The 24742-nt window shown below is 38.8% G+C and overlaps 1 protein-coding gene across 4 annotated transcripts in view; it reads right to left on the bottom strand.

The window, feature by feature from the left end:
* The window catches only part of Jhy (junctional cadherin complex regulator), a 66153-nt gene extending 46520 nt beyond the window's left edge, over positions 1-19633 (bottom strand). For all 4 annotated transcript variants that reach the window (XM_047517274.1, XM_047517276.1, XM_047517275.1 and 1 more), the window contains exons 1-3: positions 19509-19633; positions 16917-17331; positions 2749-3265 (exon numbers count right to left, since the gene is read on the bottom strand). In XM_047517274.1, coding sequence (XP_047373230.1) covers positions 2749-3265; positions 16917-17251 — 852 coding nt within the window. In that variant the 5' untranslated portion in view covers positions 17252-17331; positions 19509-19633. The remainder of the gene's footprint in view (positions 1-2748; positions 3266-16916; positions 17332-19508) is intronic.
* Between the last annotated feature and the right edge of the window lie 5109 nt (positions 19634-24742).

Raw genomic sequence — 24742 nt, 5'->3', positions numbered from 1 at the left:
AGAATTTAATCCTTGATTTCTGATACCCTAGAGAATGATGGGAGCACAGTACTTTTGTTTTGGTTTTACTCCCCCACAACACACACAATTGGGTTGCTCCATATGCAAGAATGTTCCCTATGGTCTCAGTGGGGCAAACCACACCTCTTCTCAGATCTTTCATGCTTTTCCATTTTTCCTCCTTCCACACCTCAACCTGAATGAGGTGTCCACAGAGAAACATTCCCCATGCACCTAGCTAAACATTCCTAGATTACATTCCCCACATTACTTTATTAAATAACGTTTATTCAGTTGCCTTGGAAGTATTATCAGTACCTGAAACTATTTGATTATGCATTGCCTGGAATGTAAGCTACTATAAGGAGTGCTGCATGCCATATTTTCTGTAATATCCCTAGCACTCAGAAGAGAACCTTGCACAAAGCTGGTGCTCAGTAAATATCTGATGACTGAGTGACCTGCTGTCTTAGTAACAGCCACAAAGGTGTGCTGATCGGCAGAATGGATAGTGGATCTGGATAACAGATTCTATTTATGGCTTTATATTGTCTTGAAGACTATAGGTGATTGAATAACCTTTCTATATTAACATTTGTAAAATATCTGTAATTTCCAAGAAATTACTAGCAAAGAGCCAAATAACATGTATAAAGCACTTACAACTCCTCTGAACCCATACTAAATTTCACCTTCATCTTCAAAGTCATATTAGAATGAAGATAGAAGGGTGGTTCATTTTTCAAAAACACAATTTCCTTTAATGGTAGATCACAAATTGACTCAGACACTAATGAGTTTCAGACAAATAACTTTTGGCTACTGAACAAATCATGAATAAAAGCAAGCACAGAATATTCGCCAGCAAAGTTATTGCCTGACCATGATGCTCAGGTGCCCTCTAGTGTGTGTTGGTTTTCATATCAGCTCCTTGCCTCACACATTGTGTGATGGAGATCTTGTCATGTATTCAAAGTGCATTTTATTTATTCATTTTTATTATAGTTATTAGTATCAAAGTGCATTTTAGTGTATAATCAAGAGATCCATGAAAACAGCAAAAAGACTATAAAGCAATTGAATTTAAAGGTCAGTTGTACTCTGAGCTCTTATGTATAAGCAAAAATACAAGTTAGGTGGACCCCATGCAATCAGGGGATGTGATGGTATTTGAGTTACTACAAAATGCATATTGTAAAGGTCTCCTCCCCTATTTTTACTGCTAATTTTCTATTTAAGTTTTAAAAGTTAGCACACAGATATGGTTCAAAAATAATAGATTTGAACCCAGGAAGTCCCACTCCACCCATTGCAATTAGTCATCTATTTATATGGTCTTCGACAAGTTGTTATGCATATCAAGCAAATATGACATATATTTTTATTCTCCAATTTTAAATACTGTGCACATGCTGGGGAGTGATATTGGCCAAATTATATTGTTATATTGTGTGCATGTACAAATAAATAACAAATCCCACCAATGTGTACAACTATCATGCACCAACAAAAAATGTGGAAAAAAAAATGCTGCACACACTGTTCTACACCTTGAATTCTTAATAATAAATCCTGTTATCTATAAGAGTTGATGGAAGATAACCTCATTTTTTGTCAGCTGCAGTATATACCTTGTTGTATGGATATATGATAAGTTATTTAACTACTTTCCAACTGACAGATAATTGAGTGACTTTCAATCTTTTGCTATTACAAATAAAGCAGAAATGAATGATCTTGTACAGGTGTGATATGTAACAATCAAATAAGGGCAATTGGCATATCTCTGATATTTATATCTTTATATTGGAAACAGTGTTAGCTTTCTGTTGCTGTAACAAAATACCTGAGATAATTTATAAAGAGGAAAAGCTGACTTTTGCTCACAGTTTCTGAGGTTTCAGTCCATGATGGATGAACCCTGTTGCTTTTGAGAAGCACAGCATGACATGGGGCATGTGGAAGAACAAAGTTGCTCTTCTCATGGTGGCCAGGAAGCAAAATAGACAAAGAATAAAGGGCGGGGACTGTTCCTGTAAAGACTATGTCCCCCAGTGACCAGGAAACCTCCCACTAGGCCTCAGCTAGTTTCTGCTCTCTCCCAGTAGAGTCAAAATGGAAACTAAGCATTTTGGGTCTTGGGGGTACATTTCCGATCCAAACTATAGCAGGAACATTCAAAATCCTTTCTGCCAGCTATTTTGAAATATTTAATTGTTGTCAATCTTAATTATCTTACTGTGATGCAGCAGCAATCTGCTTTAACAGGTCTCCTAGATGACTTTGATGGTAGGCTAGTATTTGGGAGCCACACTGCTCTAGATCAGTGATTCTCAGTCTTGGCTAAACATTAGGACCACCTGGGAGTGTTGACAGAGCCCCACCTAGGGAGTGCTAGAGCAGCGCAGCCCAGATGAACTAAATTAGGATTTCAGTTGTTAGCCTAGGAATCAGTATTTGAAAGTACTCCAGGTGATTCCTATGTGAAGTCAAGGCTGAGAACCACCACCCTACTCTGTAAACCACTGATGGCTTTGTTTTGCTTTTAAAAATCTGCAGAATAAGTCCCCTCACTCCAGGAGCACAGGTTGCATACAAAAGTTTGTCTACTATGGAAGGTTTGTTTACCCCCAAATGGGTACAATGACCTCATCATCCCCAAAGAGGGGATAGACAGTCACTGAAAACAAATGCAAATTCCAGTTTGGTGTTTCCAGAAGAGAAGCTTAAGTTGTCACCAATACGTACCTGTTCTAGGTGAGTTTCCCCCCTTTTTCTATTGTGAAGTTGAAGGTAAGAGTCTGTTTTAGGAGAGGGTAATCCCAAAGTCAGTTTGTTCTTTTCCACAAAATATTGCTTGGACTTCCTTCGCCGAGGGCCACGTGATCCTGGCAGGAAAACCTCGCTATGTGAACTTGAACTCTTCAGGTATTGAGAGAGGTTGCTCGACTTCTCCACGTCACTGCTGCTCAGCTCTGAACGTGGCCCTCTGTGATGAGCACCAGGCTCATAGTTTGGGCTTAAAAATTCACTTCCAAGTAAGGAAGTTACACTCTGAGAGTTCTTTCTCTGTTTGCCTTTTCCCTCTGAGAGTTCCATTGAAGTCTCCTTGGAAGGGTACAGTGGATTTAAGGACAGATTTTCTGAAGAACTGGCAGCAGACCCTGGCAAAGCTTCCACCATCAACAACTGCCCTTCCTCCTTCTTATTCTTCCAGTTTGGGTCATAGCGGAGGTCTGAATATTTGTCTTCTATAGGTTTTTGGCTGCCCAAAGCAGAAAGAAATGGCAAGTCCTTAGTCAAAATAAATTCACTCACTGTATTCAGTTGATCATTTCACTTGAAATCAATCTCAATCTTTCTCCTCTAATTTCCTCATTACTCTGTATATGTTAAAGATGTATCTCAAGCTCAAATTAGAACCATGCACTACACATAAGCACAAAAAGGTCTTACTCAATTTCATTGAAATAAGGAATAAAAATGAAAGTCAATTAAATTCTAAATGCCTGAAAACAAAATTTCTACTACATTAAGTCAATGAATCACTATTGTTCAGAGAACACTATCGCTTGTGCACACAAAAGTGATCTAGTATTTCAGCTAGTGAAAATAAAATCATAATCATACTTTAGCTGATAATACACATATTTGACTATTTCTCTAGGGAGGGAAATATGGATTGTTGCCTAGACAATATTTGTCTTAGCCTGCACCCTCTGGGAGGAAAGTCAGATTTTATCCCAATTTAATATCTACCTAGGTTTATCCTTCTTTTCAGTAATTTTGCTTTTCATATCATTTCATCTTGGGGATTTCATCAAATGTATTACAGAAAGATCCCCATGGCTTAGAATTGGACTGTGGCTCACTGAAAGGTTCATAGTCTCTCGCTTATCAGGTCTGTTCCCACAAAACTCAGTAGACGTGTCAGTGTGCACTTGATGCTACAGGACAGTCCTATTTGAATAAAAGGTTAAGCATATGGTCCTGTCGGTGGGAAGAACTAGTTCATAATGCGTGCAGATGACCCCAAATAAAGTCCTCCCTTTTCTCCATGACAATCTCAATCTGTAAAGTATCCTCTAGTCTTAACCAAAAAAGAAAAAAAATGCTGGTAATATGGCATATTTAATGGCCTCTTTGATCTTCAAAAGCTAAATGGGAGAGATTTTCCTTCCTTGAGTACAGTGGATGCAATCCTGTAATCAAAAAGAAAATGTAAATCACTCCGGCTTTTTATGCTATTTGATATTCCCGTTTACAGAGGATGTAATTTTATGCTGGGTAAACAAACTAATGGTCCTCCTAACACTAATTTACTCTTCTTAATGTGAACCTAGATTTCTTTGATTTGATGGAAAGCAAAAGATGGAGGAAAAGCCAAAACTCCCATGTCTTGCTAAATTGCCACTTTGAATTTTTTGGTTTGCATATTAAGATGGAAAACTTTTCAAAATAGTCCTCCAGCAAAATGCTTGAGAGGGAATGATCCATTTGTCAGGAAATGGGATGTCAAACTGTATTCCACTACTTTGTGAGCATAAGAATGACCTGCCTCCAGGCTTTGATGGGGAGGTTTCTCTTGGGTGCCATTTCTATGAACTCACAGTATTTCTTGGCCTGGCTTGTCACCTGGCTATTTAAGAGTCATGGCACATGCACATGGGACAATGGCATGGTCCAGCAGAGCACAGACAGACATGAGTGGCTCAAGTTCTGGATGTGCCACTACCTGTTATGTGTCAGTTGCCAAATCATGTCATCTCTGAGCCAGTTTCTTTGATCTCTAAGTAGAGGTAAGTTATATTTATTTTGTTTTGTTTATTTCTTAAGACTGAATAAGGATCAACAGTGTATCTTTCAGTGCTCTGAATTGGTTCTTATATCTGGTAATCTTGTCTCCTCACCTAAAGGAAGATCAGGACGGCAGGGCCTATGGATTACCTTCCTTCCCTAGCCTCTGCCTCTGTGCGCTGCACCATGCTATGGACATAAGAATTCTAGAATAAATAACTGCATCTCTAAAAATACACTAGTCAGCACAAATAAACATTAGATACTTATTTTTTAAAACCAATAGTAATAAATTAGTATCTAAACATGCAGGAGCTTCTTGCATTGGACCAAATTAATGAATGACTTTAGAACTTAATTTTGTACTGACTGAAACACAAAGTTCAACTGTGGCTGTTTAGCAGATGTGAGGGAGATCTGGCTCTAACACCTATCGCTCCACTGATTAGCAAGGTTGATTTGGCCGAGCTGCTGTATGGGGTGTCCCCTTCCTTTCTCACCACTCCAGGTGCAGCCCCCCAAAGGTTTGCTCCTCCCAATAGAGGAGGCCAATTCTTTTGTCAACGGTACATGAACCCTGCTAGAACCTCCAAATAGGCTCTCAACTGTGGTCGTTTAGGTGCAGAAGAAAGCTCAATTATTCAAGTAAATCAAAAAATTAATAAAGAAATGTGCTGATTTCTCATATCCATACTATAATTAAAGGAAAAACTGAATTTAACTTTACTCTTGATTCATTAGGTCACTCATTAATTCAGTAAGTAATAATTTATTAAGCACTTGCTAAGCCAGGGGGATATGGTGGTAAAAGGCACAGTGCTGGACTCAGGCTAGAGGGGGTAGAGACAAGTTAAAAAGCAGGAAGATGCCTGCTCTTCTGATGAGAGGCATAGGGCCATTGGGTCTCAGCAGGAACTCCACTCCTGTCTTGGAAGGTTGGGGAGAGCTTTCTGGAGGAAGTGATGGCATTGTTGAGACCTAAGGCTAAAGAAGTATGTGCAAGACTGAGGGAACAATCTGTAAAAAGGAATGGAGGGGCTGGGTACGGTGGCACATGCCTGTAATCTCAGCGGCTCAGGAGGCTGAGCCAGGAGGATCGCGAATTCGAAGCCAGCCTCAGCAACAGCGAGGCACTAAGCAACTCAGTGAGACCCTGTCTCTAAATTAAAAATACAAAATAGGGATGGGGATGTGGTTCAGTGGTTAAGTGCCTCTGAGGCATCCCCACCCTCAAAAAAAAAAAAAAGGAATGGAAGGGTGAGAGAATGTGGTGTTTTCCAAGAATAACTTCTGAATGAATAAAATGGAGGGTGATAGGAAAGAAGGCTGAGGAACAGAGCTCCAGGTCAGGTAAAGTTCAGATCTTGAATGACTTTGCAAACTCTGTGAAAGCATCTGGGCTCTATAAATTAATCTGCATGTTTAATTGGAGAGAAAAGATTTTAGCAAACATTTCTGGACAGCCAAAGCACTGAGTTTCTGGTCTACCTAGGCTATAAGTCTTTGGGGGGCAAGTTCAGAACAGGTAGTCCTCTAGTTTAGAGCGGGATGGCCACCTCTCACTATTCTACCACTCAGTAGGGAGTGAGACGTAGAAAGACAGCACATTTCATTGTATGTTGATCTAAGGAATGCTTGCAGTGAATTTTTAATTTTTGCCTTAAAAAAACTCTAGGGAATTATAGTACTATTATTATCCCCATTTAACTGATGAGGAAACTAAGGCTAATAGAGCTTATGTAAGTCTCCCAAGGTCACAGAGTAAATGACTGATGAAGCCAGGATACAGACCCTGGCAGTCTGCTCTGGCTCCTGGTTCCTGTCCAGTAAGTTGCAATGAATCCCACAGTTGTTCCCATAGGTGGTCATGAAGCTAACCTGGTGCAGTGTCTGCCTAAGGTGAGAGAATTGCTCAGTAGGCCAGCAATAGATATGTACGGAGCAACTCCCTGTGTACAGGCAGAAAGTTAGGCACAGAAGATAAAAAGATAAAGCAGCACGTTAAAGAGAAGCAGGCTGATGAATCCTCCCCTTCAGTGAGGAGGTTTATGCACCAGGTGTAATGAATGAGATGAGTGAAGATTTAAACAGGATATTGTAGGTATTTAAAATAGTTAGACAGGGCTGGGTACCTAGCTTAGTGGTAGAACACCTGCTTAGCATGCATGAAGCCCTGGGTTCTATCTGCAGTAATACAACAACAACAATAATAATAAGTAAAAATAAAATAGGAGGACATAACCTTGTTTGTCACTGAAATTGTTAACCTCTTATTTCCAGAATCAACAACTAGATGATATCTCAAAAGTCCATTCTAACTCCATTGTTCTATAATTCTATGATAGACTCAAAAGATAATAACTGAGTAATGCCCACTTTTCTTTCAAAAAGTAGTTGCTATAGTATGAATTATAAAGTTCTCCTCAAAGTCCCATTTGGTAAAGGCTTGGTTGCCAGCCTGTGACACTACTGGAAGGTGGCAGAACCTATAAGAGGTGTGTCCCAGAGGAAGGAAGTTAGGTCACTGGGTGTGTGCTCTAGTAGAGAATATTGGGACCATGCTCCTTCCCCTTGCTCTTTGCTTCCTGGCTGCCATGATATGAACAGGGATCCTCCACCACATGCTCCTTCCACGATGCTCTGTCCCTCCACAGAGCCAGAGCAACAGGGCCAAATGACTGTGAACTGAAGTCTCTAAAAATATGAGTCAGAGTAAATCTTGCCTCCTTATAAGTTACTTATGTCAGGTATTTTGTCACAGGTATTTTGTTAGTCGCAAGCTGACTAACAGTAACTTTCAATGGTCAAAGAAAATAGATTTCTGATTTCCATGTCTGCAGTTACACCAAAAAAACTAGTATACTGAAACTGGTCATCATATTTCACCAGTGTCAGCAGAAAATGGCATCATGTCTGCAGACATGGCTAAAGACTTCCCTCGCTCACATGCAAGAATCGTGGTGCTTTGTTTCTATGAATGATGACATGGAGTATTGTGGTTCTGAAAAATGGCACAGCAGAGTATCTAAGAGTAAGTGTCCTAGAATCACACTGCCTGCACCAAATTCCTGGTGCCACCAGTTGCTTTGTGAACATGGGAAAATTATTTAACTTCTGTGTCTTGCACTGAGTCAGGGTCAGTAACAGCTAGCTATGAAAGCACATGTCATTGAGCTGTTACTGGTCTCTGCTAGCTGTGTGACATTCAGACACCATGGCACGGTTTTGTTGTGTACTGTGCTTTCTGCTGATGGATCTCAAGGGATCCTTCTCTCCCCAAGGCTTCATGTGTTTTCAGGGTATGAAGCTATCTTGTGATGCTGTAAGTGGTACCCTCGTGACCTGAAAGAATTAATACCCATCTTTTAAAAATCCAATTTTCAGTTGTGACTTAGGCACTGTGGAGAATGTCTGAATCATAATTTAGGACATGGGATTGAGAAATGTCAGTGTTTCCATGCAACAAAACATTTTGACAACTGCTGTAAGATAATGAAGAAGATAAAACTGGGAGAATTATTTTAGAATTTCCACAAAAGTTGAAGTCTCTTGCCTCAACAAATTTCCTCTCTCAAGTGGCTACAGAAGCAACATCACATGCTACAGAAGGCTGATGTTTTAAGTGGAACCTGGAAAATGCCGAGGGTTTGGAAACAAACCAGAGACGATAAGTCGCCCTGGCTGAGGAACATGTTTTTTGAACCAGGGTTTTTGAAGAGAAACCCTAAAAAATGTGTACAAGTAAGTATAGTGTTTGAAGATGTGGTTTATATGAAAGCTTTAGCCACACTGTTTATACCTGCAAGACCTATCTTAAAACCTCCCCTTCTGCCTTTCTAGATGGAAAACCTATGTGGAAACAAATAGGAGGTAATGTTTTACAAAATCATGAGCACTGAAAGCTGTAATGCTTCCCAGAAACAAAAGTAATGGTTGAAATAGAACATGATACTAAAGAACCCCATTGTACTGAGCTTGTGTGCTGAGAAGTCCCATTGTGTTTTGTGGTCCAGGTCAACACACTGGGACAAAATGAGTGTGAAGTGCCCTTTCATCAGTAATCATCTGCACACAAAATATGCACCCCTTTCCTCCTCATTTGGTAAAAAGGTTACACAGACAATGAGTACACAACTCTTTTGTTACCGCTCAGACAACAGATGCCGGGTCTCCTCTTCAGAGGACTGGGTTAGAAATGGATGCAGAGAAGGGGGCGGGGGCGGGCTCACATGCATGCGCCAGGATATTTGCTGGCTTTAATAGACCGTATTTGAGTACTCACTGTGATAACTTCAAACAAAATAAAATCAAGACTCCATTTAATGAAGAGCTTCATATTCAGTTTTGTATTCAATCAAAAAATTACTAAAATTAGAGCATGTTTCTAGTACAATTAACATCCTTTGCACTCACAATAAAATATTCAATAACTGGCCATTTTGCCTGTTGAGGAGGTGAATAAAAGCATTGCTATTAATCATTTAGCTGTTATTTATTTGCCACTTTATTTTAAGTAGGCAGTTAAATTGAAACTGCACATGTTATTATTGATTTAGGTTTAATTTAATCCTTTTAAACAGAACAATTATTCCCAATTTATATGCCATTAAATCTTTTATGCATATGAGCAGTAAATTCAATTTTTGTTTAAGTGTAAAGTTTTTAATGTTTCTTTAAGGAACTATAAAAATAACAATTGTTTCCAAGGATTTCTGAATTCTATGCTCATCTTAATCTTCTTATCAATGGCTTTGAAGTAAATGGAGTGAAATAAATCCAAAAGATTAAAAATTCACTTTTGCAAGTCAGTAATTTTTCTTTTTTTTTTTTTTTTTTTTTGGTGCTGGAGATCAAACCAAGGGCCATAAGTGGACTAGGCAAATGTTCTACCACTGAGCTATCTCCTCACCCCCACTTTTCCAAGTAGGAGATAAAATGGTTCCACAAATATACTGAAGTGTTTTGTGGAGGTTATTTGCAATCCAGAAAATTTCATTCAATGAAGGAATTTTTTGATTTTTAAAAAAAGATGTTTTAATGAAATAAAGGTCAAACACTGTCTACAGAAACATACTAAAGTGAAGGGGCTGAATTGTTAGTGAATTCTGTTTACAGTAATTATATAATTTGGTAATTCCAACCAAAGTCCCCTTTTTTCTTCAACAACTGATTTGTGGCCAAAAATCAACCAAATATTTATTCCAAGTTGTTATTAGTACGGATTTTGATTCAAGGACAATCTGTGAATTTAAAAAAAATTATCTAAAGAGGATATTTTAGTAATGGCAATGTAAAATTCTAGTGCCTCTTTCTATTAAGATTAAGCTATGTGATGCCAAGGCTGCCTCTTCACAAGGGACACGCTGAATGACACAGCAGAAACACAGTTCCTCTCAGTGAGCCCACGATGCTAGTGGCAGACGTTTTGCATGGAGGCTCCAGTATTCCTTTTATTCTCTCAAAGTAATGGCTAAGAGAGTACAGACCTAGATTTATGAAATTTCCAGGTGCTTATACTTACTTTAGATAGAGTCTCTTATATTTCAAATGTCAGACTGATAGCACTGGAATTTTAGCTGTGACATCATGGGAAAAGCAATGGACCTGAGTTCTAGTGCAGGCTTTGCCAGTGACTGGCAGTATGAACTTGGGAGAGTCTCCTCACCCCTCTAGATCTCAGGATCCTCCTTTGTACAACAGGGAGTAGTTTGACCTTCCTGAGCCCCATAAACCCTAAGAATATATCCTTTTATTAGTTGGATTGGGCCTGCTATGCAGAAAACGCCATGATGTTATTAGTACTGGGGGAAAAAATTTTAGTTTAAATTTCATACAGTAAAAATACTAACTAGTCAAAGTTTCATAGATATCCATACTAATCAAATTACATCCATTAAAATACACTAAGCAAACTATATTTGCAAACTTGTCAGGGAGGGGAAATTACTGTAGATGTAAAGGTCATAAATTAAACTATCCCTTTAGTAACTTGGTTACAATCTTCTTGATTTTGTTGATAGACTCACAGGATTGTAGGTGACATAAATTTAAATACATTTTGTGAGGTTTCAACCTATTTGCTTATTTCAACACAACAATGCATCTAGTTTTGAAATAGACAAGAAAGAAACTAGTGGCTGTCTCTGAGGGCAACAAACCCCAGGAGTCACCATGGTTTTAGCATCTCTGGCAGGGACTCTGCCTTTAATAGACATGATTCATGCCCATGCACACGCTTTACTTCCTTCTGTGACTGCTCAGCTGTCACAGTGGCACAGTGCCTGCTCTGAGAAGCACATCAGGGCTTAACTAAGGCACAGTTTGTGAGTAAGTGAATGAAACTAAAATAGAAATAACTAATACCTATGACAAAAAGTCACTTCTCTGATAAATCTATTTCTACGTCATCTGAAATAAATAACTAAAATGCTAGTAGCTATTTCTCAAATACTGTGTGGAAACCCCTGGAAACATCACACCGATAAGCAGAGTAATGTATCTGGAAGAGGTTGACCAACCAATGCCTTAAGGTGGAAATCTACCGATAGACAATAGAAATCAACATGATGAATGTTGCTAGATATCAACAGGAATGAAAGTGACTCCTGGAGGCTTCTGGAATGTTCTCCATAGTCCTAGAATATTAGAACCAGCCTTGAATGTCTGCTTTACACTCCCAATCAGTGCAAAAACATCTACAACTGTAAGAGACAGTATTCCAGCCTCACCTTAAATATTTACAAAGAATTCTATAAAACAGCTTGAGAATCTGGGAAAAAATGAAAATCCTGTTTTGGTCTTACCAAGTCTCCCATTATCCACCAGTATCTGTTTTGGTCTTCAGGCTGCAGAACTCATTACTAAGTACTTCTCATGATTCTTGCATTATTAGCCAGAAACAACACACATTAAAACAACAGAGAGAAAAATTATATACCACAACACAATCAAGATGCAGACTGCTATGATAAGTTCCTTTGGACTTTCAGGCAATTCTGAATATTTAATTTAACTAGTAATTTTTCGTTATGCCTATCTGCCTACTGTTAATTTCTAACATAAGTGGTTTATTAGACAGAATCTGGACCTCTGTAGATACTATGGTTCCCAGGTGATGAGAGAGTTAAACTCCTGTAGAGCTTACCAAATGGAAGCAGTCTGTTTCCCAGAGGAGATGATGAAGTATAAAGGCTACTATGATACCACTGTTCAAGGTAAAATGCAATCAATATTTATTTATTCTGAGGGTACAACATCCTTTAAAAAGTTTTATTACTTTACTAAAGTTTATAATTTTATATGCATATTTACTGTGGCCTCAGTTTAGTCCATACTGGAACCATTCCCTCTTTAATTGTTGCTAGATAGTAAGGCAGAATCCTTCATCAGTTCAATCCATGATCAGCTATTCAGATATTCATAATTAAAGGCTTAGGTTTTGGAGTTAGGAGAGAGTTCAATCTGATGTCTAGTTTTCCACTTAACAACTATATACACCTATAAAAGTCTTAGAGGCTTATCTGTGAAATGAAGAAAATAATGATTAGGGGTTGGGGTGTTGCTCAGTGGTACAGTGTGCACCTTGCATAACCAGGCCCTGGGTTCAGTTCCCAGCACCAAATAAATAAATAAATAAATAAAGCCTACCCAAGGGGATCTTGTAAGGATAATGAGATAGTATGTATAAAGTAAATAGTTCCATAAATGGTAGTGATTATATAAGTATTATTGTAAGCAAGACTTTATTAAACACATATACTGGGTACTAAACTGCTGCTTTCTGATTTTTTTTTTAACATAAGACTTCAGAAGTCTCCCTGACTTAAGAGGTTATTTCTAATGCTCTGGGCATTACATTGATCTCTTTCTTCATGAGTGCCGAGTGTCATAAGGCTCGCTCTGGAGTGGGGTTTAAGGACTGTCACATGAAGATCCTCTCCTCCACTCTTGATTCATTCGCTACAGTCAATATTGCTCCAATTTCTATTAAGTAAAAGGTTTTCTCTAATCCATATAGACTGAACTATGCTTGACTTTGGTGAGATACAAGGGAGTAATTGCTTTGAGAAGGTTCTAGTAACATCAAAACACAAGAGTAGGGCTAAGTGATTTGTCAGGCAGTTTTAAAAATTATTCATTATAAAAGCAAGAAGAAAGAGATTTGCTTTGGTTTAAGGCAAGGCTTTGACTAATTTTTTGAACTACAATTCCCAGAATGCCACCTACCTTACAGAAATGAAAGTCTACTTGCATTTCATATTGAGAATCTTAGATTAATTTATTTCTGTATGTCATGGTTCATAACAACTCAAATATGAGCAACAATACACCTCAGAAAGGTTTCTAAGACGAATGTGAGGCAGAGAAAGGAATAAATAACTAAACTGCACCTCAATAACATTTTTGAAGCACTATTTAACTAACCGCCTCAGTTCTGTTTTCCTTTACAGTGTGAAACTGGTCCTCCTATGTTCAATGAATGAATTATGTTCTGACAATTACAGAGTTATAACCCATTTCTAATCCTGCCCCATGTTCATAGTCTGTCACTCACCATTTCCAAGGCAAGTCAATCTGAGCAAAACAGAATTTTATTTAAAGAAATCTGAATCAGAAGGCTAAAAATCTAACCATAATTTTGATTTGATTTTTGTAAGCATTATTCTTTATCACTTCAAATATATTAAGCAGTATTTAAATTGCCTTTGGTTAAAAAAAGAAAGAAAAAAAAGAAAGAAAGAAAGAAAGAAAGAAAGAAAGAAAGAAAGAAAGAAAGAAAGAAAGAAAGAAAGAAAACAGGGTTAAAGTCAGGTCCTCCAGCATCAGAAAAAAGGAGGAAAAACTCAACAATTGGGAGAGAAGGACGTCACTTCATGGATTCTTGCCTTTTTTTTTTTTTTTTAATCTTAAAAGTACAGACAAGGACACGTTGTACAAGGCAAAAGATTTTTTCCTTTCTGATGCCCTCATCTCTGTAAATAAAATACTATCTAAGAGACTATGAATCTCTTAGACTAGAGTCAGGATAAAAACATGGTTTAGGACAGAGCGAGAAAGCCTGAACTTTCTGCTCCAGTACTCACTAGACCCCATGAATGGTGTAATAGAACCTCCTGAAAACTCATTTACGACCTTCAAGATGTGATCATTACAGGATCTACCTATCAGGGCTGCCATAGGGTTTAAATGAGGTGATACATGTAAAGTGTTTAGCACAGTATGGGCTTTTGTTTAGCATTCTCTATATGCCAGCTATTGTTATTACATTTACTCTGTGACTTCTCTTGTTCCTTCAAATTCCATATCTAAGCTGTACCAATCTCTGTGAGTTATTTCACATAACTTTCAAATAAAACATTGTTTAAAAAAAAAAAAAACAAAAACCTGAGAACATCCCATGTCCTACATGTGATCAGATAATTATGCCATGGCACCTGTAGATACTGGAATACTGTGAAGCATGAGGTAAATTACAACTACAAATACAGAAAAATACTCAATACTCATGACATTTAAATTAAATAAACCAGTTGCCAAAGAGTATGTCTAAATTGATCTCCTTTGGCTGAAAACATGCTTACACGTCATCAGGTAAAGTAGTTTAAATTCATAAAAAGAATTTTATAAACTGTCAGAGTGGTAAAAGGCAGACTAGGTAACTGTGAGAACTGAGGACTTGCAGGTACTGTGGGTAAAGTTAAAAAGATATCCATTCTCCTATAAAGCAGCAATCCCACTTCTAGATATTTACCCTAAGGAAATTCTTACACATATACCCAAAGAGACACAAGGATGTGCAAAGAGTGTTATGTTAAATAAGGAAAACTGAAAACAACCTAAAGGCTCATCAATAGGTAAGAGGTGAGTTATATGTTCATACAGTGAAACTTACTGAAAAGTTTCAAGATAAGTGAGCACAGGCCTTAATTTAAAAATATAATGATAAAATGTCAAGAAAATGATGTTGACTGAACAGGGATATAAATACAATGTACCCATACCTACTAATTACTGATTACTTTGAACGAAATGAAGATTGGAAGAGTGCAAACACACATAAGTGCATTTTGGGTTACCTCTGAGGAGGAAGATAGGGGAATGGGTTTGAGAAGGGGTAGAGGAAACTATATCTGTAATGTTTTGTGACATTAAGAAATCTGAAACAAATATGGCAATCAGGGTTATGTCATCTTTTCTCCTGCTCTTTTCTGAAGGCTAGAAGTTTTTCATAAATACAAAAAATGACATTAATAACAAAACAGGTATGCCTACAGAGCACTATGTCCTCAGACCAGCTATTTCACCTCTGTTAGCCTCACTTTTCCTCTCTGGAAAGTGGAGCTAGCAACACCTTCCCTGCAAGGTCACAGTGAAGAGCTGAGTGAAACTATAGACGGGCCTTTAAAAAGTGGCATCTTTTATTGTGACACTCTCATTACCATCTGGGAGTCTGTCTCTCTCTTTTTTTTTTTTTAGTAATAAAAGAAAATTTATTTAATGCAGTGAGTAACTTAATAGCATTGTTAGTAGTATATTTTTCTATCACAATATAGTTTATGAATCCTTCATCTCAACCTCACAAGAGCCCATCTGGGAGTCTCTTTGCCCACTGAGTTTTTATTCTGTAATTCAAAATGCACCACCTTGCAGAATAACTTCCTTGAACACTGCTTCATCTCACTGCCCTCCCCAAGAACCTGTCCTCTTTCCTCCTGGCTGGCCCAATTCAGTTCCAGTCAAGGGTGTCTGTCTCACTGAGATCACCCTGGAACACCTCTATGGCAGCATTTATCACTTACACTATATTTTGAGATCCCCTAAGATGCATATGAGATTCACTTAACTTGATATCCCCGGTAAAAGGAAGAGGAGGGGAAGAAAAAAGGAAGAAAATGACTTAGGACTGGGCTCCAATTTTGGCTCCCACAGGAGTCCTCACCATTAACTGTATCCCTAGGATGAATTCTTTGAGTTCTGTGGTGTGGAGTGACTACACTCAATGACCTGTAAATCTGTCTTCCAGTACTAGAGGTGCTTTCTCCAGGCCCCTATTTTCAGGCTCCTACTCAATCCATTTTCCCTATACTATAAGCAAATTAGGTGTAATCCCAGTAGATTCCCTAATGTGCCACAAACATGTCATTCTAATTGTCATCTATTATCCAAAACTTGACTTCAAAGTGATGCCCAAGTTCTAGGCCTTTCAATAAATTTTCCTTAATATATTTGACCCCTCATTAAAAAACAATATAATATGATTTACAAAGAGCAATTTACTGTATAATTATTTTAGATTCATGATAACTCTGTAACTATTGTTATTATGCCCTTTTTACTGATGAGGAAACAGAGGCACAAAAAGCATTGAATGGACTTGGCCAACATTGTACAGCAGAACCAGTATTTGAACCCAAGTGGTCTGTCTGCTTTATATTCTACGAACTTGTCCACCATACTAAAACTCCTACTTAGTAACTTCTTCTGTAATGATACTGTAATCATATAATTTACAGCTTCATTAAAAGGGATTACTCTTATTCCTTTATATTTTTTAGTAGCTCAAAGTATAAAGTTAGATCCCATAAGTACTGATTATTAGATGAAATCTGTATGTGATCATATAGACCCCAGGAGGTTAACCTCTATTAGATCTGAAGAAAAGGGCCAGATAGGATTCTACCACCAATTATTTGTATTTTATTGACATTCATAGCAATTCTGTGAGAAAAGCAGTCTAGATCAATTAACAGAGGAGAAAAAGCGGGCTATAAAAATTAAGTAACTTACTTCAAGTGTGACACTAAACAGCACACTTAGACCAAATTAAGGCCATTAGACTTCAACTTATGCACTTTTCTATATCAGGATTTCCAGGATTTCTCTAAGGTGAGGTCATAGCAATAAGGAGTATAAGAAATGCAAAGGCCCTTTTAAAATGCCTATTGCATTTTTTTTAATTAAAAAAAGAAATAAATGTGGCAAAAAAAGCAAAGAGCCATGCTGTCCTTAGTGTCTTGGAGACCTGTCTCACATACATTATAAGGTGTGCTCCAGGAGAGCCTGTCCTTACTGGTACAGGATTATTTAACATTAAGACTGTATACAAGTCAATTCCTTACCTGTTGTTCATGCCATTATCCTGGACCTGGAGGTCTCCCTCAATGACCAGCTGAGCTACTTTTCGGCTTGCTTCCTCTTCTGTTTCACTCAAGCTTTCCTCCTGAGGACTGTCCTCTAAGCTGTCAGGCTCCACATCTTCTTGGATTTGGTCCTCAAGTTCAGACTGGGACTTGCAATCTTGACTGAGACTTTCTGAATCTGATTCCAAGGAGTCTTTTGAAATCTGGTTTAAGTCTTCTTTCTTAAAGAGTGGGTCTGAGGACTGAACGTTTAAGTTGGTATGATGGACAGGAGACTGAATGGAAAGCTTGGGAATTAGTTTACTCTTACTCATTTTGAGAAATTCAGAAATCAAGAGGAGATAGTCTTGATAGGAACAGTTGGCTGATAAGTTCTGGTTCGCAAAATCATTACCTAAAAAATTTATATTTATGTTACTCTGTGACTACCGCAAACTCCTTAGTGCTAATGTTTATCAAAAATTTCAGCAAGTAAGAGAACCTTGTTATATCATCTGCAGGCTTTTATATGTAGCAATATCTACTGGAAAAACAATTGTGTTTCCTCTCTTACACAAACACATCTGATTTAGAGCTCATAAACAGCCCCAGTAATCGAATGCTGTTTCACTGAGGAAATCTAATGGTTGCTTGAAATCAAATTCCCTTTTCCAGTTTCCAAGGGCTTGCTACAGACAAGCCAGCACAAAGTCAAAGGTTAATTATGGACAGTACCTTGATGGTACTTTATTTCATTACTTTGGAAAGTAAAGGAAGGAGAAAGAAGAGTGTGGTTTCCACAGGTGGAGGTTGTTTTGTTCCTAGACTTATTTTGGCCAGCTACATCATTTGGAAAAGACTTTTTGATACCCTGGCTGCCACAAAGAGAAATAAATAATTTAGGTCCTTATAAGGAAATCAACCTCACTATACAATAAACAACAATATAATAATGACAATATAATAATAAATAAAAAATATAATAATAATGATTAAAATTATTCAACAAAATATTTGATGGCCTCGTGAATCCTTCCACTAAGCCATTCAAGGCAGAGGCTGGAAGTCACCCATCTGAAAGGGATGCTGTCCTGGGGATAGTTGGGTGGGTGGGAGACTGACCTGAACCAGTGCTAGGAATTAGTTGGAGTCCCATCCAACTTGCCTAGAGTGTGATTCCAAGTGAACCCTCACTGTCTCAAAGGGCTCTTACAGTGACCCATGAGATGGTTTATGGAAAGGGTGCTTTGAGTTCATAAAGGATTGAAAGGAGATGATGTTTTTGGATTGTGCTTCCTTTCATCTTTATCTAGCATTTCTATTTTGGTTGATCTTGTATCTTACTGCCTTTATGCCATTTTTTTCCCTGTAAGTCACATAACAAAAATCTTCACCACTAGAGATTACTGTAAAATTTGTTTTACTGGCTTGCTTGTGTTCTTGTGGAAAATCCTAATTTCAATTAAATAACATAACCTCAATCGCCTTATTCCTATTCTAGGATTACTTATTATGTTGACCCTGTTGCTAAGGCTTCCAAGGAACAGCAACTCCTTGGAGGAAAGTATCTTAACAAACATAACAGACAAAAGATAATGTTTATATTTAAATACACACGAAATAATTTTCTATTTAACTCAAAGTTCCCCCTGTTGGTAGACTAACATCATTGCCTAATTTTACAAACCGATTTGCTGTATTGTTTCTTATTTTAAAGACGTATATTTCATTCTGCCATATTATTTTAATAATGTCGAGCAGATTGTTGCTTTGTAGGGCGTTTTTAGAAAGCAGCAAATCCAGCAGATACTAATGTATTTAAACTAAAAGTTTATAAACATTGGTCTCACCGTAGGAGTTAAGATCACAGTATTGAGATCTCAAAGAACAAGCATAAAATAATCATTATAGTTCCATTCTAAATTGTGCTTTCATAAAATAAATCAGTTCCTACAATTCTGAAATGAGAGGCCAGGGTTTTTTGTAATTAATAGTAATAAAAGCTGGGTAAGCTGGAGACCTGATCTTACAAAAGTAAGGGATTATATGAAAGGAAAGGCTGACAACTCGAACAAATCAATAAGTGGGCGTTTGGCACTTAATGAATGTGGCTCTCTAGCACCAAGAAGTGAAAAACACTGTGGCACTAAAATTTCTGACCAAGAGAGGCTGACCGGCCAGTCAAAATTCCTCTAAGTAAACACGAAATAGGGGGACATAGCTCCTAGTATCTAGGAACTAAGAAATGCCAGCTGCCTAGTCCTGGGACAAACGAATTCCATTTACAGATGAATGGCAAAGAAAAAGTTGCCCTAGCGTGGAGCAGGGCGGAAGCAGGGGTTTTCTCTCTGTGCCAGTTTCTAGGGGACACGACCCGCCACAGGGGGCGTTTGAAGGTCCGGTGCCCTGGGCGGCCTCGACTGGCGGAGGACAGGCGGCCGGGAGCCCCTCCGCGCCGCGGCCCGCGGCCTCCTGGCCCCCGAAGCTCCTCGCGCCGGCCTGGGCTCGCCCGCCCGCACCCCGCTCGCTCAGGCGCCTTCCGCGCCCCCACCCCGGGCCAGCCCGCCCTGCCCTCCCCGGCGCGCCGCCCACCTCGCTCCGGGAGGCAGCTGCCCGTCGCCGGCCGGGAGCGCCTCGGCGGCCGCGACCCCCGGCGCCCCGCATCCTCCGCGCCGTCGCCGCCGGCTCCCGCGGGGCTCCCGGGCCCCCGCCCGCCGCGCTGCCTGGAGACCGGGGCCAACACAGGCCGCCCGCGCCGCGCGCTCCCGAACGCACCTGCCGCCCTGCCCGGGTGGGGGCGGCGGCAAACGGTCCCGCAGCCCTGACCGTCCCACGCTGCAGGACCAAGGAAAGGAGAAACTGCCAGGACACCCGAAGAACCCCGACAAGCCGGGGAGCAAAGAGCCCCATCAGTGAATGAGTCCATGACTGCACCGGGGATTGAAAGAAAAGAAGAAGAAGAAAAATCCAGATGACCAATAAATACCTGCTGGTTTTAATTCATTAATAAACTGAAAAGGCAAAATTAAAATCACACCGGAGACAAAAGTCATCAGACAGGCATAAGTTAAAAAGTTTGAGTGCCACGTGTTAAGGAGGGCATGAGGCAAAAGAACCCTCATTTACTGCTGGGGGGAGTATGAATTGGCACAACCGCTTTGGAACATGGTTTGGTCCTATCTGGGGTATGTAGACCTTAGGATCCAGCAATTTCACTTTCAGGTATTTGCTCCAAAGAAGTGTGTCTTGGAATATGCATCCAAACTGGAGAAAAATAAAATGTCCATCAACAACAGAATGGTTCATTAAATTGTGATATTCCATACACTGGCACACTATGTAGCAGTCCGTGCAAAGGAATGAAATACAGCAAAGATGAACCAGGAATGAAATATGCAACAACATGGAAGTATTGAGCAATAATTAAAATTGGAATACTGAAAAATAATTAAAACCATTAAGACTCAGAAGAGTATATTCTGTATTATTTTGTATATGAAAACTAAAGGCAGGCTAAAGAAAACTGCACTATATTTCTAGATGCATACTTAGTGGAGAAAACTGGGGGAGGAAAAAAGCCAAGTAGGGATTCCCATGAAAACAGGATTGTAGCAGGTAAGGTGAGGGTCATAGAGAAGAGTGCTTTTAAGATTGTATTTCCAGACCTTAATGGTGGTTACGTAGACATTCATTTTATAACACTTCATTAAGATGTACATTTATATATGTGCAGAATTTTTCACTATCAAAAAAGATTTCAAAGAAGAGTAAAGAAAAGGAATGTAGGGAATTATATTCTCATTAAAATAGCATTAAAATCTCAAGTTGATCTGAGGAACAGTCTTCAAAGAGGCAAGAATGCTTTAATACATTTGCTGCCTCAATAATAGAAAGCATAAGGAATTGGAAAATGCCCTTACCACCCAGTTTTGCATTTTTATTCTGCTTTTTTATTACAGTTGGATTTTTTAAAACTTTTTTTTTTTGTTTTACAATATGGAACTTGTCTTATGAGTGTATGGTTCGACCTCAATGTTCTTTGAAGAAATAAAAGTGAAGTAGCTGAAAGTATTAGTGTTATTCTGCCCTGTGTGTTATATACATTATTATAACAACTGCAAGCATGCAAACAAATCCTAAGCCAAAGAAATTGCCTCTGATAGCTGCTTCCAGAATGTTATTCCATGGAATCAATGTTGAGTCATTCACCCTCGTCCACTCTCTCATCCGCTGATCAGTGGAAATTGATGCTGTGTTTCCTCAGGCCCTTCAAGTGCTTTCTGCATCATCCAGAAAACATTTTATTCTGTTTTTCTGAAAATGAGTGATTCTTACATGGTTCAGGAGTCTATCCACCTGGCAGCTATTGTCAGAGACTAGTCCACAAGCAGAACATGGAAACCCGGAGTTTGATTTGCCTCTCTCTCTCCTCTGTGTGGCTGTTCTGATTATTATATAAAGTGATTAAAGTCTGGAATAATAGGCTTAGGGTCCATCAGAGGACAAAAAACATGCTAGGTATTTTAACAGAAATAATCTGGTAGGAAGATTTAAAGCTGAAAAGGGAACACAAACATCCTGGTATAGTAACTACGGGAAACAGCTTCCACCCCTGTGACTTGGGGAACACAGGATGAACCTGGACTTATTAACACTTAGAAGCTTGGGACCCACACAGTTGGGTGCAGGCCTCTCAGGAGGATGACATACTAAGCTGGTGGGTGCTGATGTCTTTGAAAAGGCCTAATGAAACTGGTTTGGGGACTATAATGAAAACTAGAATCAATCTCTTATACTAAAACAAACTGAGCTGCTGGGGTAAAGAAAAGTTTTTCCCAAGGGGAGCAGGAAGCAAGGGAAGGAGCAATCCCTTTTCTCCCTGCCTTGATCCTTGACCTCTCCCTCTACTGCCCTCTACTGGAACAGTCAAAAAGAGGGATCTGGCCAAGGAGAAATGAGGTATGCAGAGGTTGCCCGAACTTCCTAATTAGAGTCTGAGTGTTTTTGAAGCTGAGAGACAATGGTTTAATAAACAGTGCAATAATACTCTATTCTTCAGAATTCTTGAGGATCACAGAGTGCATACAAGCAAAACAAAGCTATAAAGTGCATTGTTTCCAGTTGATGTTATGGTAATAATAGATAATTTACATATGAATAGCACTTCCTGGGATTTGCAGAGTGCTTTTGCATTTATTATCTGTTCAGAATTCAGCTGTCAGCCTGAAACTGAACTAACCAAAACACAAAGAAGAATGGGAAAAACAAGCCAGAAAACAATCAGATTGCATAGGTTAGCAATACTGAACTGATTTGACTACTTTCCCACTGCAGTCCCTATTCCCTGTCTGGCTTTCCTGTGCTGTTACCCAAGCTCTGGTAGCCAAGTCCTTTCCTCTACCCCATTTCCCTTTTTGGTCTTCCTGCTACTCAATCTGTCAGCATCATCTCCTCCAGGAAGAATTTTCAGACAGCCTCCCTTCCCTGTCATGTCCCCTTACCAACCCTGCCTGGTTCTTAGACTGGGTAATTCTCACCAGAGGCATTTTTTTTGTTCTCCAAGAGAGATTTGACAATGTCTGCAGACATTTCTTCTTGTCTTAACTTGGGGGAGTACTACTGGCATCTAGTGGGTGGAGGTTGGAAGTGCTGCTCAGCATCCTACAACAACAAATATACAGTCCAGAATGTTAGTAATATGAGATTGACATGCCATGTACTAGGCTAATGGCCCTTGCTCTGTGGTCCCAAAGCACGCAAGTTCCTGTTTCTAACCTTAGACATGTTTATACAGTATAGCATCAAAATCATCTGTGTGCCTCTTTCACATTCTTAACTATATTACAATTCCTGGAAAACAAGGACTAGCATTGTGGTACATACTTAATAGCTGCTCAATAAACATTAAGGAAAAGCCACACCTCCTTACACTTTGTCTTTGAGTGGAAAGTAGGTAAAGGTAGCACACCAGGCCACTTAACAACTGATGATTGTGGCCCATCATGCCCTTTAATTGAGATAGTCACTTTTTTGGGCATATAACTATTATTAAAATCCAGAATACATTCAACAATTTCAAACAGGGTGCTATTAATTGATTATACCAGAAAAATACATAAAAGCTGAAAATGTCCTGGGTAACCAAGAAGTCTTTGGTCTTTTTATATTTAATTGCACAAGTTAAATTGCCTGGTTCCTTCACTCATGTGTTAACTTACAATTAGAAATGGGTTGGGAACTTAGCACTAAAATAAAGAAGGAAGAAAAGGAAGGAAGGAAAGAAGGAACAAAGGATGGAAAGAAAGAAAAAAAAAGAGGAAAGAGGGAAGGGAAAGAGAAAAGGAAAAGAAAAAGGAAAGGAAGGAAAGAGGATAGGTTTGGGGAGAGAAAAGGGGCAGTACCAGAAAGCAAAGGGACAGAAATATCACAAAAAAGAAGAAATCTTCAAACAAACACAGCAACGTGGGATCTTTTGGTGTAAGCAAAAACAACCTTATACTTGCATATCTTGTTTGACAATCACAGTAATACAGCAAACAGATTAATTTTCATAATGATTAATTTTTTAAAACCTATGTAGAATAAATGTCTGCCTGACTAGACGGGCAAAAATAATGTCACACAATACACAAGTTTTTTTTTTTTAATCCAAAATACTAAAATATTTAAAATCTCAAAGAGTTTACACTGAATTATACAAAAAAGTACATTTACTTAGAATATCTCAGCCTCCAGAATTTTGGAGGGCAAAGTGTCTACATATATGTTGATACAGATGATGCAACTCAACAGACAGAAATATGAGTAACTGATACCCTTCTTGAAGGATGAGCCAAAAGTAACCCAGAGGAAGGCTAGGGGACTGTGGCTTAGCTGGAATCATAGGTTGTAGGGAAGCAATGACCTGGAAGGATAGTCTGATGGATACAAATTAACAAATTATCAATGTTAGTCTTTCAAATTATTTTTTATTCACTTCCTTAAAAAACACTTTAAAACATTTTTATTACAGAAATTTTAAAAGGTATTTGCGTAGGTAGAGAAGTATAATGAATGAGCATGTTGCCCTCACCCAACTTCAACAAAGAGCCACCTGCAGCCAGTACTGTTTCTATACAGTGTGCTCCTCTCACCAAATTATTTAAAGCAAATCCCAGTCATCACGTGGTTTAATATTTAAGTGCTTGGGATTGTGCATCTAAGAGATCATAATTAAATAACCACAGTGCCATTACCATGTCTAAAACAAATAACTCCTTAATATCATTTTCTACTCTGTGCTCAGACTATAGATCATCTCTATATTCTATAGCTCTTCCTATGGAATATCTCCATTTTGGGGAGATAATCTCGTTATATGTGGTTGATTTGAGTCAGGATCCAAATAAGTTCTACAAAGTGATTTTTTTTTAAAATGTCAGCTTTACTGAGGTGTAATTCACATAGTACGCAATTCGCCCTTTTCAAGTTCACAGTTCAGCAGTTTCTAGTATCTTCACAGAGTTGTGCAACCATCACTACTAATTTCAGATTCTCTTCCCCAAGGACACCTGCATCCATTAGCAGCCTCTCTTCCTTGCCCACTTCCCCTCAGCACTTGGAAAGCATGATGTGCTTCTGTGGATTTGCCTGTTCTAGACATTTTGTGCAAATTAAATTATATAATATAAGTTGTGTGTATATGTATATTTTCTCTCTCTCTCTCTCTCTCTCTCTCTGGTACCAGGGATTGAACCCAGGGGTGCTTAACCACTAAGCCCCAGTCACAGCCCTTTTTCTATTTTATTTAGAGACAGGATGTCACTAAGTTGCTTGGGGCCTCGCTA

This window comes from Sciurus carolinensis, chromosome 11 (genome assembly GCF_902686445.1).
Source record: "Sciurus carolinensis chromosome 11, mSciCar1.2, whole genome shotgun sequence".
NCBI classification, from domain to species: Eukaryota; Metazoa; Chordata; class Mammalia; order Rodentia; family Sciuridae; genus Sciurus; species Sciurus carolinensis.
This window is presented reverse-complemented; position numbering and strand designations above follow the sequence as displayed.